Source organism: Mobula hypostoma, chromosome 16 (assembly GCF_963921235.1).
Source record: "Mobula hypostoma chromosome 16, sMobHyp1.1, whole genome shotgun sequence".
NCBI lineage: Eukaryota > Metazoa > Chordata > Chondrichthyes > Myliobatiformes > Myliobatidae > Mobula > Mobula hypostoma.
Genome location: NC_086112.1, coordinates 37042156 through 37060667, shown reverse-complemented (window position 1 = coordinate 37060667; position 18512 = coordinate 37042156). Strand labels below are relative to the sequence as shown.

At 40.6% G+C, this 18512-nt stretch overlaps 1 protein-coding gene across 3 annotated transcripts in view; it reads right to left on the bottom strand.

The window, feature by feature from the left end:
- Positions 1-17743, bottom strand: part of pcsk5b (proprotein convertase subtilisin/kexin type 5b) — a 336889-nt gene extending 319146 nt beyond the window's left edge. Inside the window, exon 1 of one of the 3 annotated variants that reach the window (XM_063068758.1) lies at positions 17090-17743. In XM_063068758.1, the coding sequence (XP_062924828.1) occupies positions 17090-17269 (180 nt within the window). In that variant the 5' untranslated portion in view covers positions 17270-17743. The remainder of the gene's footprint in view (positions 1-17089) is intronic. The other 2 variants (XM_063068760.1, XM_063068759.1) reach the window with 2 other exon arrangements.
- Between the last annotated feature and the right edge of the window lie 769 nt (positions 17744-18512).

Sequence of the window (18512 nt, the reverse complement as noted above, 5' to 3'; positions counted from 1 at the left end):
ACAGAAGCCTGAAGGCACAGCTTCTTCCCCTGTGCAACCCGATTCCTAAATGGATATCGAACCCATGAACACTACCTCACTTTTTTTTAAAAATATATTTGTTTTTGCACAATTTTTATTCTATTCAATATACATACTGTAATTGATTTACTTATTTTTTCTTCATCATGTATTGCATTGAACTGCTGCTAAATTAACAAATTTCTTGACACACACCGATGATGATAAACCTGATTCTGATTTATAATCTCCAATTAACCTACCAACTGGTACATCTTTGGATTGTGCAAGGAAAGCTGAGCACCCAGAGGACATTCATGTAGTCACGAGGAGAATGTACAAACTCCTTAAAGGAAGTGGTGGGAACTGGGAGCTGAAACCAGCTCACTAGTTCTCATCTATTACCCCTCAGGAAGATTTACCTGAAAACACAGCAAATTTCCACATATACATTGATAACACCTCAAGGTCTTCCCTGTGATCCCATTTGATCTTTACATTGCCAGGTTACTATTCTGTTACTGTCTCCCTGACTACAGGGAGAATCAATGCCAGTACCTTTAGTCTGGCACAAACTGTCCCTAATGTTCTCTTAGCAACTGTCCAAAAGTGGATGAGACTGTTTGCAACCTGTGTGTTATGTCTACTTCCCAGATGAGCCAAGGACCACAAAACAATCCACCTTCCTAATTACCCAACGCCAGCATTGCCTCAAATTGTCTGCAGCTGAAGACTGCGTCTAAGGTTAAGCAGAGACATGGCCATTATAATCGCCTCCAGGCTGGCCTTCAGTGGACACAGCTCTGCATGCCCGAACTTGCAAGTTCAGTTCAGCTGCCTCCCCTTATTCTTGCTAACTATTAGTTCCAGGTAACATTGATTAAAATTTTCATCCTTGGTTTCCAATCCATTTAGGCCTAAAACATGCCATGTCCAGTCTTAACAGCACCGTAACCTGAGACTGTGCTTCTCTAATTCTGACTTCTCAATCACAGATAGTCACAAAGCAGAGAAAAACAGTTCAACCATTGGCTTCAAAGTTTATTTATTTATAAGTAAATTATCAAAGTACATATATGTCACCATATATAACCCGGAGCCTTTTTTTTAAACTATAGAACCACAGAACATTACAGCACAGAAACAGGCCTTTTGGCCCTTCTTGGCTGTGCCCAACCATTTTTCTACCTAGTCCCACTGACCTGCACCTGGACCATATCCCTCCATACATCTCTCAACCATGCACCTGTCCAAGTTTTCTTAAATATTAAAAGTGAGCCCACACTTACCACTTCATCTGGCAGCTCATTCCGCACTCCCACCACTCTGTGTGAAGAAGGCCCCCCCCCCATGTTCCCTTTAAACTTTTCCCCCTTCACTTTTAACCCATGTACGAGGAAATCTGCAGATGCTAGAATTTCAAGCAATACACATAAAAGTTGCTGGTGAATGCAGCAGGCCAGGCAGCATCTCTAGGAAGAGGTACAGTCGATGTTTCGGGCTGAGACCCTTCGTCAAGACTATCTGAAGAATAGTTAGTAAGAGATTTTAAAGTGGGAGGGGGAGCGGGAGATCTAAAATTTTTTAGGAGAAGACAGGAGGGGGAGGGATGAAGCCAAGAGTTGGACAGTTGATTGGCAAAAGGGATATGAGAGGATTATGGGACAGGAGGCCTAGGGAGAAAGTAAAAGGGGGGGGAGGAGCCCGGAGGATGGGCAAGGGGTATAGTGAGAGGGACAGAGGGAGAAAAAGGAGAGAGAGAAAAAGAATGTGTGTACATAAATAAATAACGGATGGGGTACGAGGGGGAGGTGGGGTATTGGCAGAAGTTAGAGAAATCAATGTTCATGCCATCAAGTTGGAGGCTACCCAGACGGAATATAAAGTGTTGTTCTTCCAACCTGAGTGTGGCTTCATCTTTACAGTAGAGGAGGCCGTGGATAGACATATCGGAATGGGAGTGGGACATGGAATTAAAATGTGTGGCCACTGGGAGATCCTGCTTTCTCTGATGGACAGAGCGTAGGTGTTTAGCGAAACAATCTCCCAGTCTGGGTCTCGGCCCGAAACGTCAACTGTACCTCTTCCTAGAGATGCTGCCTGGCCTGCTGCGTTCACCAGCAACTTTTTGTGTGTCCCTTAACCCTGGCCTCAGTGGAAAAAGCCTGCTTGCATTCACTATCTATACCCATCATAATTTCATATACCACTATCAAATCTCCCCTCATTCTTCTACGTTCCAGGGAATAAAGTCCTAACCTATTCAACCTCTCTATAACTCACTTTCTCAAGTCCCGGCAACACCCTTGTAAACCTTCTCTGCACTCTTTCAACCTTATTAATATGCTTCCTGTAATCTGGCGACCAAAACTGTACACAATACTCCAATTTCAGCCTCACCAATGCCTTATACAACCTCACCATAACATTCCAACTCTTATACTCAATACTTTGATTAATAAAGGCCCATGTACCAAAGGTTCTCTTTATGACCCTATCTATCTGTGACGCCACTTTTAGGGAATTTGGAATCTGTACACCCAATCCCTCTGTTCTACTGCACTCTTCAGTGCCCTATCATTTACCTTGTATGTTCTACCTTGGTTTGTCCTTCCAAAGTGCAATACCTCACACTTGTCGGTATTAAACTCCAGACAAGTCTGTATTGTCAAACTCAGCTTTCTAACATAGCAGCTGACACTTAAAAAAAAACAACTCTTTGATTTCTACAAGTTAAACTTCCAGCCAATATTCTTAGTTCAGCTTCTTGCCATAAATGGGAGACAGTTGTTAATGTGAATGGCAAGCACTCAGTCCGAAGTTAAAAGCGAAGCTTGCCGAACATACAGTAATGGCCAACAGCACCTGGGCTGCCTGCATTGTAAAACAATGGATTTTATGTTAATTGGCTCGTTTCAAACCAGGCAACTCTGACTAGGCTATTTGGTTCAAGGAAGCTCGCAGACCAGATTGGTATCACTTAGCACATCAAATAATTGAGCTATTAATAGTTTGAAGATTTGAGTGCTCAGAGTCAGCTTCACAGCATTAAATGTGGACATCTGAGAACTTTGTCACCAGAAGCTTTTAGACTGTATACAAAGGTATCTGAAAATATCACGTGTGAAGTCACCCAAGCGGCAGAGAAACAATATAAATGCAAAAAAGAAGTTAGGCTTGTTAGGAATGGTCACGGAACAGCAAGAATTGCAGAAAGACTGTCTGGCTAGAATCCAGTACCGTCTTTAATCTTTATCTACAACTCATTAGTATGCCTTTCCAGCTTATGGGAATTGTACCCGTTTTGGAAATATTTTGCTTTGGAAATGTTTTGTAATTTGGAAACGGTTAAACTACTTTGTTAGCTGGAAATATGTCCTCCTTGTTGGGGAAGAATCCCACCACTCAGCTAGTGGATATTAACATCTAAATTCACAGTGGGGATAAACAGGGAAAAGACCTAGCCATTGAAGAGTACGTAGCTACAGAACAACCTTTTACTGAGGGTACTTGTAGCTATATATAAGTGGATAGGGCTTAAGATCTTCATTTGAGTTCAGATCTTTGCAGTCAACAAACCCAATACCAACAGAACCTCTCCAAACGAGCATCTCAAAGCATTCTTAAATCCCATCTCAATCATTCTTTTGGACATCTCTTTCATTTGCAATTTCTCATACATGACCCAGAATCAAGTTCTGTTTGACAATGCTCCTTGAAGCTCATTTCAGGCTTTAATAGTGCAAAGGGATTATATGAATAGAAACTTTTCTTTTGTAGCAATACTAGGGAGAAAGAAAGCAGGGGATAGACACAGTAAAATGAACCTTCAAAGTGTAAACATAAAGCACACACTGCAGATTCCAAGTCAACCTGAATGTTACAAAGTTAACAAGGTAGAAGATATTGTATTACCTTTCAGTTTTATTCAAACCAGAATTAATATTTACATAAGTCACTTTATTACATCATTTTCTCTCTTCTGTCATGGTGGTGTTTAACACTGACATCATACATATATCATACAAGCAAAGGTGTTGCAGAAAGGTGAGGAGTTTGAAGTTACACCACAATGCAACACAAGCACATAAGTAGTTAGGTTTAAGGAACAAAGCAGTGTGTCAGAGTAGGGAATCAGTACCAAGTATATCATTTGCAAAATAGGGGATAATCATGTAAAAAATATATACCCCAGAAATGTTCCAGTGATACTGGCAATCTTCGAGTACTAATCATTTTTATGCGCTGGAGTTAGTAAACAGAGTCATGCAGAATCTTGCCCTTCTTGTGGTACTGTCGCTGGGTAACAACCATATCAAATCCTGTCCAAGTGACATTTTTCCTATCTAAATAAAGGACATCAGTTGTGAGTTCCTCAGCATCACAGTAAGAGCTAACCATTCCAGTACTTCTTTGGATATAAATTTCCATTTAAGTGTTTGGCAGACTCTAATATCTCATGCCACAAACGATTTTGGATAGAGTTACAGCAAACAGCAACTTTAAACATGGCACTGTGGGTCACATTATGTCACAAGGTCTCGTTTACAGAGGCCACGACAGAAAGATAAAGGCAAGATAAATAGAAGCCTACAGCTTAACTATTACCAAAATATTTGATTTCTGAGAAAGAAAGGAACAGCATCCACTGGTTTTTATAAAATTCTTCTGCTGAACAGTAACCCGCTTCACAAGCACAAAAATTACAAGAACATGAATTGATGGAAGATAGCAGAACAGGGTCAAATGGAGTTATCTAAAGATAATAAATAAGCATTTCTTGCAAAATTATAAATTAGGGACCAAGGCTGGATGATAAAACAATCTGTTCCTTTTTTTTTAAGATAAATATTGTCACAAAGACAAAACACAATATTGTTCTATTTTAGCTGAATGTATATTTGGTTTGGATATTTCAAGGTCTTCAGTGTACATTTTATGTGAAAAGTAAAGCACTATTTAAGGCAATTAGAAATCCAAATTGGTTTTACGAATTATCCTATAGTTAATACTTCGTAGGTATTCCTCCTTAGCTAATGGGCTGAAATAATAAGAATGCAAGAAGAAAAAAGGATGAGGAGTGGACCACCAAGTCCCAAGACCACTCTGCTGTTCAATATGATCATGGTCGACCTCAGCTGATTTGAACTCTCCACCTTAATTATATGTAATGGTTTGGCTTCCATTGCCCTCTGGGGCAGAGAATTACAAAGGTTCATCAATCTTCAGCAAGAAATTTCCACTCAATTTTAAATGAGCAGCCCTCGATTCGTTTACCAAGGAATACTGACCTAAACTGCCAGCTTCTCTTAACAGGACAACCCTTCAACCAGGAATTAACTAGCAGATCTCCTTACACTACCTCTGTTCTATCAGCCTGGGGCCCATGGGCCCTCAGTTAATGCTAGGGGTCCATGGCATTAAAAATGTTGGGAACTCTGTACTTGAGCAATACACAAAATTCTAGAGGAACTCAGCAGGTCAGGCAGCATCTATTGAAATGAATAAACAGTCAACACTTTGGGCCAAGATCCTTCATTGGGACTGGAAAGGAAAGGGGAAGGAGCCAGAATAAAAGTGTACACTACATTCAGTGCTATATCGTTTAGTAGGTACACAATTCAAAACTGAGCAGTATTCCAGGTATAGACTTGCTGCCACTCACCAACTTTAAAACTCCATGATCTGAAACTTAAACACCTTTCCAATAAATGTTTGTAATTCATGTACTAGAATACCTAGATCCCTTGAAGCTTCAATTAATTACAATCTCTCTCCATTTAGATAGTAATCCACCTTTTGATTAATCTAACTGAAATTCATAACCTCTCACTGCCTCAAACTCCATTTGCTGAGTTTTTGCCCAGTCAGTATCTACACCCTGGCACAGAATGAATGTTTTTAAAAATCACAGTATGCCCTTCCACCTGGTTTTGTATCATCAGCAAAACTTGGGAATACAGTGGATTCTAGTTAGTTGGGCACTTGGTTAATCAGGACAGCTTATTTAGGACAACTCTTAAAGAACAAAAACTAATCAAAAAAATAGCCGGGATTCCCTTTCTTTATTTATGATGCTATGCTGCCTAATTGGGATGACAGATTGTTGCTAAACAATTTTTAAACTTTGTGCCAGTCACATGCATAGCATCAATTGTATGTGTTTGTGTTACATTACTCAATTGCACTGGATGCCAAGTTTAAAAGTGCTTTTTGACACTACTTCATGCAGGAATGCAATGAAGGCAGCTCATCATATGCACTAAGTGTCTGTGTAAACTTTGTTTACAGTCAATCAAAAGAACATAGCAGTGTGCATTGGATGAATTCCTCCATCATTAACTATTAGTAACTAGTACATCTTTATAGTACTGTAGTTGTATTGGTAGTATTCTAATTTGCTCTATGTTTCAATTAAATACATATTGTATCACACACACATGCATGTATACACACCAATTTTTAACTATTTCCATGAAACTTTAGAACCGGCTGTTGACGTAGTGGCATCAGCACCGGACTTCAGAGCGAAGGCTCCCAAGTTTGAATCCAGCCGGCTCCCTTGCACACTTTCCATCTGTGCTGGGTTGAGCGTCGAGCTAGCAACTCGGCCTCGTAAAAATAAGAAAGCCTGCTAAAATAAAAAGCCGTCAAAGACAGCATCCCGATGACTCCACTCAGAGTTAAGGGCTAAAGATAATGAAACTTGGGGCAACTTCTTAATTGGTCCAAAATATACTGATCCCCATGTATCCAATTAACTGGATTACACTTGTTCCATCCAAGTCATTAATGTAAATAGTAAACAGCTGCGAGTTAAGAATAAACTCCTAGAGTACTCCACAAGTTACATTGTTTCAGCGTTAAAAGGACCATTTATCTGAACTCCCTTCTCCGTGTGACAACCAGTTTTCAATCCATACTCGCCAACATCCTGCAGGCTCTTAATAATTACAGAGAAACAGTGCTGCCGTGAAGCAAACCAGCAAGGGGATTCCACAACATAAAATTTACCTCATTAATTTTCAGGTAAGTCCAGTAACAAAATGCACATCTTCAATCTTCAGCTAGTCTACTTTTGATCAATGTAAAAGGGAAAGCAGACGAAGACAGCATACAATTTGACAAATGACCATCTTGAAATCAGTTTCATATTGAACGAGTTTCCCAATACATAGTATAGTACCTGCCAGATGATAACCTGAGGAGTACACTATCCTTAGGGCTGCCATGAGTCGACAATGACTCAACGGCACAGAGAAATAACATGGAGTTTCACCACCTTAAGTGCAGCTGGATAGACGGAACACAACCTGAATCCTGAGTGTAAGTGTGTGGTGGAATCTGGAGGAGAGGGAGCAGTTGATGAGAACATGGGGAAAGAATAAAGAGTGATATATAGAATTAGAATAAATGACTATTTGACTATTGGCAGCCTAGGGCGAGTCAAAACAGAGAAAATCTACAGCACAATACAGGTCCTTCGGCCCACAATGCTGTGCCGAACATGTACTTTAAAAATTACCTAGGCTTACCCATAGCCCTCTAATTTTCTAAGCTCCACGTACCTATCCAGGAGTCTCTGAAAAGACCCGATAGTATCCAAATAATCAGTTTCTATGCCACCAGTTACAGACACTGGGAATCAGCTTTACACTACTTTTTGAAAAGAAGCACCGCACTAAGTGGCTTGAAACTAGATTTGAGAGTGACTATTTAACTCTGCAATTCACCATAGTCACATACCAGTCCAACTGTTCTGCAATTAGGCAAATAACTGCTATTAAGATACTATTCTGAATGTCAGAATGACAATCAATAAAACAGGAAGGTCATTCAAATACTTCAAAATTCTTGCCGGAAATCATTACATGTTATTAAAAAGGGACCATTCCATTGAACATACAGAATTATTTTGCAGCATTCATGAAAAAATTAAAAATGAAACAAATCAATGGACTTTTCTCAGAGGTAATTTGTTGCACAGAAGGAGAAGGCTTTCTCCCACCTGAAAAAGAACAAAGGATAAATGATCAGTTAGTTCTTAGCAACATCACCTGCAGCTCAAGAAAACCTAAAATATGGAAAATTTTTCGTATGAGGTGTAAGGACATCGTGGTAAAGAACAAACAAAAATGTCAACTTCATGTTTTGTCAATCCATAACGTATGGTTAATCCACATAATTACAAATTTCAAAATTTACTTTGTCTCCTACAAAAAAAATTACTGCAAAGATGGAAAACAAGGTTATTAAAATAACATCAAGCTAACAATAGCATGGATGAAATGTTAGCAGTCATTTCAGCTTTTTTGTACCTAATTTTTGAAAGTCTGAGAGATTCAATGTGGAGTTCAGGTTGGTACAGTAACAACTCTGATTTCTCTTTAATATATACCTTCTAAATAAAATAGAGCATATGATAGTTACCATAGGGGCAGAGAAAGTTTAAAGTCCTGGGGATCTCAAGGGCATTGGTTAGGGGATTATTGCATGCAGTTCTGGTCACTACACTATATGTGCTAGAGCTATAACAAGTGCAGAAGAGATTTACTAGTTTGCCTGGAACGAATAGCTTCGAATACAAGGAGAGATTGGCTGATTAGGGTTGTTCTCAAAGGAGTATTGCAGATGACGAACACTTGAGGCTCATTACATTATGAGGGCATATACAGAGTAGATTCATCATGGGAGCAAGTCACATAGCATACTCAATTCAAAAACATTTGATAGTAAGAGTGTAGAATTCTATTACTACGCATAACTATTGATTCCCCCCTCCCCCCATTCTGCTTTCTCAGCTATTCTGTGTCTATCGGGATCAACAATTTTGTCGTACTGCAACTTTTACTCTTAGTCCCTGTGGTAAGAGTACTGTGAGTTGAACTATGCTGTCGTCTCAATATTGCACTTTTTAAATGCACTAATGTGACGTCCCTGTATCAAACACAAACCACTCTCAGACTCCTCAAATAAAGTTGACTACGGGCAAGATGCTGGACAGTTGAACCACCCCCAACAACTTTGAATTCAATTTAAAACTAGAGAGAGCACATTAGTTCACTTGGTCAGTCTCCTTCCAAAGCAGATTTTAAACAAGGCTCTCCAATTATATTGGAGACAAGAGGCACAGTGACTTTCAGATTTCTACCCTAGTGCTTAAGTAAAGGAGCAGAAAGCTGAATTGAAATATCCTCATCTTACTTTCAACTAATCACATCACACATCAATTGACTATAGTGGAGAAAAATTTAAAAGTTCAATCCACAGACAGATAAGATCCAGATCAGGAACTGATTAATCATTTAACACTTACTTTGAGTTAATGAAATTATACTGGAACCAATTTCAAAGCACATTTAACTGATTCCAGAGTAAACAATCCTCCACGTTACAACATAGGTCGCAGTTAATCTGAGGTGGAATTTGATCCTAAATTACTAATACAAAGAAAACCAAAGTACAAACCTTGTGCCTGCTATAAAATATTTAGATTTTTTATCTGTGATGAAACCAGTTTATGAATGGTTTTGATTAAGTACAACCTTCTATATCTAAAATATAATTTGTACCAAGTTAGAAAATGAAAGACAAGGCAGAAGACTAGTTGAGCTCAGAATCTACAAGATGCCACCACAAAATGTCAGGACAAATAGCATTTGAAGTCATTTTAATCAATTAATCAATAGGCATCAGGAATGAAAGCTTTTTCTGTGAACTATGAATCATGAGGGCATAACCTCAGAATGTAAGGATATCCCTTTACAGCAGAGACGAAGAGGAATTCCTTTAGCTAGATGGTGGTGAATCTGTGGAATTCATTGCCACAGACAGCTGTGGAGGCCAAGTCATTGGGTATGTAGTGAATTCCAGATAATTGGGCCATTGGTCAATCAGGCAGCCACTTACGTGGGACAACTCTTAAAGATAAAATACTAATCAAGAAAATAGTCAATTGATGTGTGATGTGATTGGCTGAAAGTAAAAGGAGAATATTTGCTTTGTTTATTTGGGATACTCTCACTTAATTGAGGCAGGAGACTTTTGCCAGTTTCTAATTAGTGTCTGAAATGTGGCTGTTAGATACTACGCCATACTTTGAGCAAACTGTTTTTAAATAGCATCAGTTGCATTCACTTGTGTTTAAAAAGCAGTGATTTTTTTTTTGTAACTGATAGCTGGTGAGAAATAAGCAGGAGAATCCTAAAATGTTTTGCTCACTGCAATTTCAAGCATTCAGGCTTGCAGATGCCAGTAGTGGCCTGGAGTGAAAAATGAAACAATTTCACTACTTCAAGTTAGGAATTACAAAGAATTTCAAGGTATTGTCAATCATGAAAATGAAAATTTGGAAGATGCAATCATTGATAATATTGTATGAAAGCAGTCTGCACTGATTTTGTCCCATTTGTAGTCAATCAAAAAACGTGGCAACATAAAAATGGATGAATTCCTCTGTCGATAATTAGGAATTAATACAGATTTATAGTACTGTAGTAGTATTGATACTTCCAAGAGGACCACAATCTTGTCGTGGTTTGGAGTCTTGCACTCTTCAATGACCCAGAGAGCTATGGTGGCTGGAGTCTGAGTTTTATGCTTTGACTTTTGATAGGGTTATCCATGCCAAATAGGTCAAAGAGTAAAGGCCTGACTAATAGTGGTCCATGGTCCTCCAGGTTCAGGGGTTCAGCTCAGGGCTAACAACTCTGACTGGCAAAACAAAAACTGTTATGGAAACAGCAATGAAGAATCCTTCTACATCTGAGTGCAATGGTATTCCCAAGTCTCCACTTGGGACTTGCAGTAGTGAAAACTGAGAGGAAGTTACTGACATGATGACGGAAGCCCTGAAAACCACCAGGGGTGAAAGACCTTTCTTCGCTGCCCTAAATGCCAGTAGCATAAAGACAGTATTGACAGTGTTCCAATTTGTTCTGTACCTCATGTAAATACATGATTTGTCATTAATCTAGTTTTTAAAATACTTTTTCAACTACTTCCATGAAACCTCAGCTAATAGGGGCTGCCACTTAATTGGGCCAAAATGTACTGGTCCTGATGTGTCCCAATTAATCAGAATCCACTGCATTTAAAGCACAGGTTGATAGGATTTTGATTAGCAAGGGCATCAAAGGTTATGGAGAAGGCAGGAGAATAGGTTTGAGGGGGGATAATAAATAAGCCATGAAGGAATGGCAGAACAGACTCAATAGGCTAAATGGACTAATTCTGCTCCTATGTCTTATGCTGGTATGTTTAAACTAAAGATTTTCAGCTTTTACTTCAAGGCTGAAATGTTATTAACCAAGAAGCTGTACTCTCAGATCCAAAGAAATGAAAACCACTTTCTAATACTGATCAGCCATTCTGAGCACTCTAGTGCTTACTGAACATTTTGCTTCTAAATTAATTGACATAGTAGACAAGTTACACCTTTATCATTAATGCCATTGGACAGATGTTTACAAATCATTAAAAATTAAAACTGGTAATACCAAAAATAATATATTACAGAATAATTTACTCCTTTCTATGAGTCTGTAGTGGCCAGTGTGATCATGTTTGCTGTTGTGCGCTGGGGCAGCAGGCTGAGGGTAGCAGACACCAACAGAATCAACAAACTCATTCGTAAGGCCAGTGATGTTGTGGGGATGGAACTGGACTCTCTGACGGTGGTGTCTGAAAAGAGGATGCTGTCTAAGTTGCATGCCATCTTGGACAATGTCTCCCATCCATTACATAATGGACTGGTTGGGCACAGGAGTACACTCAGCCAGAGACTCATTCCACCGAGATGTAACACTGAGCGTCATAGGAAGTCATTCTTGCCTGTGGCCATCAAACTTTACAACTCCTCCCTTGGAGGGTCAGACACCCTGAGCCAATAGGCTGGTCCTATTTCCTGGCATAATTTACATATTACTATTTATGGTTTTATTACTATTATTTATGGTGCAACTGTAACAAAAACCAATTTCCCCCAGGATCAATAAAGTATGACTATGACTATATTAATCATCCAACATATTTAACTCTTTTGCCAACTGTTCAATATAAACTATCTTTATGCTATCAAGAACATGCTTTATAAAAAGAATCACATTGATTGTGTTACTGTAACAGTAATCCAGAGATCTACTCTTAATGCAGGAAAAATTGGTTTACTATGAGAGCTTAAAACTAATTAAATAAATCTGAATTAGAAAAGCTAACATCAGCAAGGTGACCAGGAAACTACTCATCTTTAAAAAATTAACACTGGCTTTGCTAATCTCCATTGGGTACAGAAATCTATTCTCCCTACTGCTTGGCTTACATGCAGTTTACAGGAACATAACTGACTTTTGAGTGCCCTCTGAAATAGCCTAGCAAGTGATTCAATTAAATGAAACTTCTATGGTTCAAGCAGGTGGCTCACCCCTTGCTTCTCAAGGCAATAAATGTCTTCTCCTGTGATGCCAAATTTCCACATAAAAAAAGGCATGACCCAAGAGAATAATGAAAACACTTAACATCACTTCAATTGGAGAACAATTTTCTGATCTTGTCTCCCTAAAGAGCTCAGGAAATACTTCAGTTGTATTGGGTTTTATTGATTCTACCTAAACAACAGTTGTATTCAGATCAGTTTTAATGATCAATCATTATTGGTATCATATAAATATAATACACTCATACAAGACAACCTAGTTTAAAATTTATATTCCAAGCAAAATCTTTGTGGAACATGAAGTAATGCTTTAGAATCACAATCTGGTCATGAAATTTGTTGCAATACAGTGCAATACACAAGATATACTATAATAAATATATATAAACTTAAATATACAAAGATAACATATAATTATCATTTACAGTTCGTAACAATTCATGGTTTCTCTAATTGATAAGCTGTGATAACCAGGAGTATTCCAAGATGAATGCTAATGCTTAAACCCACATGGACTGCTGCTGAAAAGTGTACCCTAGAATTATGCAGGATCCTGCACTACATTCTTATTAAATTTACTCAGAAGGATGTGGATTTTTACATTTAATAGTCAAACCTCAACTACCCTTGACAAGGGGTGGTGCTCCCCTTCAGAAATGCAGCAATCCTTGAGGCATTAGGTAGAGGTCCAGGATTTTAATCCAGCAGCAAAGGAACAAAGGTATACTTCCAAGTCAGATGGCATGGCTTGGAGAGCCGCTCCCTGGCGGTGGTGTCGCAGTGCTTTTGCCACCCTAGTAGCTCTAGCTGGTTGAGCTTGTGGGTTCAAAAGGTGCAGTTTATGGAGTCTTGAGTTGCTTCAGTGAATTCTGCAGATTGTATGCACTGCTACAACCATGCAGTGGTGGAGAGAGTGGAAGGCTGTGGACAGGGTTGCCTATCAAGTGAGCTGCTATATCCTTTATTGCTTTGAGTTTCTGGAGTGCAGCTGAGGCTCAGCAGGTACAAAGAGCTCTATCACATTTCTGATGGTGGATAGGCTTTGGAGAGTTAGGAGCCGAGCTGTTTGCTGCAGAAATCCAAGTTTCTAAATTGGCTCTTGTAGCTACATTGTGTATGACTATGACAGTCCAATTTTCTGTCAATCGTACCTTCATGTTATTGGTAGTGGAAGACTCAATAGTGGTTATTCCACTGAATGGAAGGGGGCGATGGCTAGATTTTTCACCTGGTGGATATTGTTATTGCATGGCACTTGTGGTGTGATTGTTATGTGTCACCATTACCCCAGGCCTGGATATTAGACCATAAGGTATAGGAGCAGAATTTAGGCCAAATGGCCTATCAAGTCTGCTCCACCATTTCATTACCCCACTCAACCCATTCTCCTACTTTCCAAATAAATTTTGACACGCTCACTAATCAAGAACCTATCAATCTCTGCTTTAAACATACCCAATAACTTAGCTTCCACAGCCATCTGTTGCAATGAATTCCACAGAATTGCCGCCCGCTAGCTACAGAAATTCCCCCTCATCTCTGTTCTAAGGTGATGACCTTGTATTGAGACTGTGCCCTCTAGTCCTAGATTCCCCAGTGTTGATGCACTGTACATTGGAGAGTGGTGCTTGGCAAATCTTATTTGAAAACTGGAAGGTGGCCTCTTGCGGAACTAAACTCATAATATTAAGTTAGAGGAGAAAAGATTATTAAATCATAGGTGATCCCATTTGAGAACAATCTTTGTTATGAGGATGTTATCAGGAAAACTACGGTAAACTCAAATGAGGGTGCTGGAGATTTTATAGTACATTCAGTAAACAAGTTATGCTTCCTCTTTAGACCCAATAATCCATTAAAAGAGAAATCACACAGCATGACTTTTTAACCATACTAATCCAGAAACTGACTCTCATCTAAAGCACCAATGAGGTTCATACTTCCCAGAGCACAGTAAAATGGCTGCCAACAACCTTCAAGTTCCTTATAAGTAATGAAACCAAGTGTTTCATTACTTCATCAGGATACAAACCAATTGCCAATAAAACATATTTCACAGCTAGACGCTAATTATTTTTCCACTGATACCAGTCAATCGCAGATCCCACCAATGATCCAGGGCCTTAAACAGAAACATTCACCATCCCTTTGCCTCCACAGATGCTGCTTGAACCAGAGTTCCTGCAGTAGTTGCGTTTTGCTCCTGTCTCCACTGTCTGCAGTCACTTTTGTCTCCCACCACTGATCAATGTTTCTTTAAAATGGAACCAGGGTACTGCACTATTTCAGTTCAGAACCATACATAAACCTCAGGGCCTTCTCTATCCATGGCACACTAACTGCAAATGCTCATAGATTCCTCCCTTGAGGTGTTTTTCAGTCTATACTCGCATGGTAGAACCGGTAAAATTGTTCACATTGGAGCCCAGCCATCACCAAATCACCAGCTCAGGAGTCGCACTGTGTAAGCAGAATGCAGTGAGCATGGGATCTAATTGAATAGATCAAATACACAAGCCCAGCATGCCTGTAGAATGATCTCCTGGGCAATCGCTGTGAGCATGCCATGAAATACACTTTCAAATACAGGGACGAACTGAATGTGGGGAAGGAAAGAGAAATAATGAATGTGATACCAAGTATTTACGCTGAGTACCAAGTATCTGCACCCCTTGCACTGCACGTTTTCTACACTTGTTAACAAAATATTCCCTTACCAACAATCCTCTCAACTCTCTATTCCCATATGGATACGAAAGGTTGACATGATTTGTGAGTTGCACCTCAGTTAACTGCACACCCACCCCAAGGGTTTTTGTGTCCAGTGACCTGAGCTCAAAAAAAATCCCTTGGGCAGCACTCCCAAGATGTGATACCAAGAGTGCACAGAGTCAGGGTTGCCACTGGCAAAAATCCTTATGGGATAAGAGATGCTACAGCAGCACCCTGACAAATGAGCCAGTGTGCACTGTCTCAATAAAGTTAGGCAGTTATTTGCAAATTGTCTGATGTATTTCCCATGTTACAATAGTGACTGAACTTCAGAATTATTTCACTTTACTGCAACATAAAAATGCTGGAACTTAGCAGGTCAGGCAGCATCCACGGAGGGGGAATAAACAGTTGACATAGAGGACGACCCTTCATCAGGACTGGAAAGGAATAGGGAAGAAGCTAGAATCGGGAGGTGGGCGCAGGCAGCGAGTACAAGCTAGCAGGTGATAGATGAAGCCAGGTGAGGGAGAAAGCGGGAGGGCGCATGGGGGAGGGGTGAAGTGAGAAGCTGGGAGGTGATAAGTGTAAAGGGTAAAAGGGCTGAAGGAATCTGCTCTGCAAAATGCCCTGGGTTGCTCCTGAAGGAACTACACACGTTGAAATTTCAGTCACTCTCTTTTCACAATTTTACAATGTCCTTCACACTATTCCCGCTCTCTGTCCCTAACCTATTCCCCCTTTGCCTCTGTTTACGGCAGGGTTCAACCGACCCTTCTCCCCAAGATTAACAATCTTGGTCAACGTGCATTTGGTTGATATTACCTCAGCTTTTATCACAACCAGACATTTCAATCCCTCATAAGTGAAAAGCAAGGGAGTTCCACAAAGCAACAAACGACGCGGTTAGTAACTGAAGAGTTCTCAAAACAAACTGCGAAGGGACGGTGGAAGTATTGCTCTTTGAAACAATGCAGGTGTGTGAATGGGAAACGTTGCTATTTGAAGAGATCAGTGAAATCGAATCCCTCAATCGGTTATTGAGTTGGTTACACTGGCTGGACCTTACCGCAGCGCATAAGCCAAGAAGAAACAGAATGTTTTAACCTCGAGATTTAAAACACACTACTTAAAAACAGACGACCTTTAAAGGCGAAACTAATGAGCGAGCGGCATCTTCCTGCCGCTGGCCTCGCAAACTGGTAGGGAGACCCAGCGCCGGCCCGGCTGCTAACCCACAGTGCGTGAGACCCGCTCTGGGTGCATGGGACCCCGCCGGACAAATTACAGGTTGCTAACGGCCGATCGGGTATCACAAACCCCCTCACTCCACCCCAGGCGGCTTCGCGTAACCCACTCCCTCCGCGCCACTCGAGGAACTGGACGATTACCAATGGGAACAGAATAGAGAGCCATCGGCGTGTCCGGGCAGGGCTGAGCCGAGGCGGGTACGGCTCCTGGCGCCTGACCCCCGTACCGAGTCCAGCCATCGCTGGCCGGCCCTTCATTTCCAGACACACACCTGTACCGCCTCAAAGGAGTTGGTTTAGCTACAAAACCAGGTGTAATCCTTTAACTGCAATACAAACACTTAGACATAGCCAATTATCTTAAAAATAGTAAAAGTTTAGACTTTCTTTCTCCTTTTAAACACATATGCGATAAATCCAACGATTATTTAAATAAAGCCTCCTTACAAAGTTTATTACTTCTCAGCAGTTTGCTGGGTTCGACTGAGAAAGTTCTTCAGTTCAAGTAACGCATCCGAATGAATGTTGAACAGGTCGCCCGTTTTAAAGGGAATTACATTGAAATGTTGGATATTAAGGGGGGGGGGAATCGCAAATCGGCATCAGTTGGTCCCACCACTAAGGGGTTTATTAAAAATGAAGGCAAACGTGCGAGCTGTCCGTGTAATAAATATTCACTCGGAATGCACCTTACCTGTCCCAAGTTTCTGTATCCGTATTTACTTGCTATTGCATTTGCTTCTTCGGCGCCACCGTTTATCCTCACAGCCCAGTGGTTCGTGTACATCAATGTTCTGCAAAAGGGGACAACAACCCCGAGAAGCACCACCAGAGGAAAGAACGGATCCAGGCACCACTTCGCTGTTCGACCCATTTTTGACCCTCCCAGGGTTAAAAAAAAATAAACCAAAAATCTCACTCCAAGTCCTCACGCTGACTTCCCGTGTTAATTTCAGAGCGTGGGTCTTCCTAAGTCTATCCCCGTTTAACAAACTCGCCCTCCCTACCGCAGGCACGGGATCCGCTCCCGGTTGTGAACCTTTCTATCGCAATTGAATCAGGCTTTTTGATGATTAAACCAGGTGGAGAGAGAATTGGATTAGCGGTAGTCAATGCCTTTGGATTTTGACGTACTCCGTTGATTTGTGAACTGCTGTGGTTCTCCCTCATGCAGCTGTTGTCTGTAACCCTGGCTCTGTGCGCTTGTCTATTACATACATAGATAGCTCTTGTGTGCCTGTTTATATGTAAGTGAGCGCTGTTCGCAAGTCGGTGGTTGCTCTGTTCCTCACTCAGATCATCTTTGCCTTAAGATGGCTACAGCGCCTCCTCCAACTCCACCGGTAACTCAATTAACCCCCACCCCCACTGGAGAAATTCACCAGTGAAGGACTTCCTCTGGTCCTAGCGCGCTCCGCTCGCTCTCCTTTTGATTGCAAATTTCTATAACTCGCTATTCGTGCGAAAAGGGTTGGAGACTATTGCTCGCAGATAGAAATGAGATGAGACGGCTGTTCTTTCCTGTCTCCACATTATAAAACATTAACATTATATGCATTTTACAAGAACAATATTTTATATTTTCCGAGAATAAAACTTAATTTGACGAAAAGTTTTAAATGGCTCAGCTCGGACTAGATGGGCCGAAGATTCTGTTTCTGTGCTGTACTTTTCTATGACGCCATGACTCATTGACTCTAAAAGGAAACAATTTCAGCATGTTCAGGGAAAACGGGTACATGATGTGAAACTATCAACAAATAAAATTACTTTAATAATACTTTCCATAATATAAGCTGTGGAACATATAACTTCTGTCAAGTCGTGTTACAGATTTTTAGAATCATAATGTCATAGAGCAACACAGCATGGATACAGACACTTCCCAATAAGTCCATGCTGACCACAGAGCTCATCCACCTGGTCCCAAGTTCCTGCATTGGGCCAAAACCTCTCTTGGCCTGCCTCTCCATGCACCTAGTCAAATACTTCTTAAATGCTATTATTATATTTGCCCCAACCACTTCCTATGGCCGATCATTTAATATACTCACCATTCATGGCCCTTGTGGCTACGGGGGTCAGGGGGTATGGAGGGAAGGCTGGGGCGGGGTTCT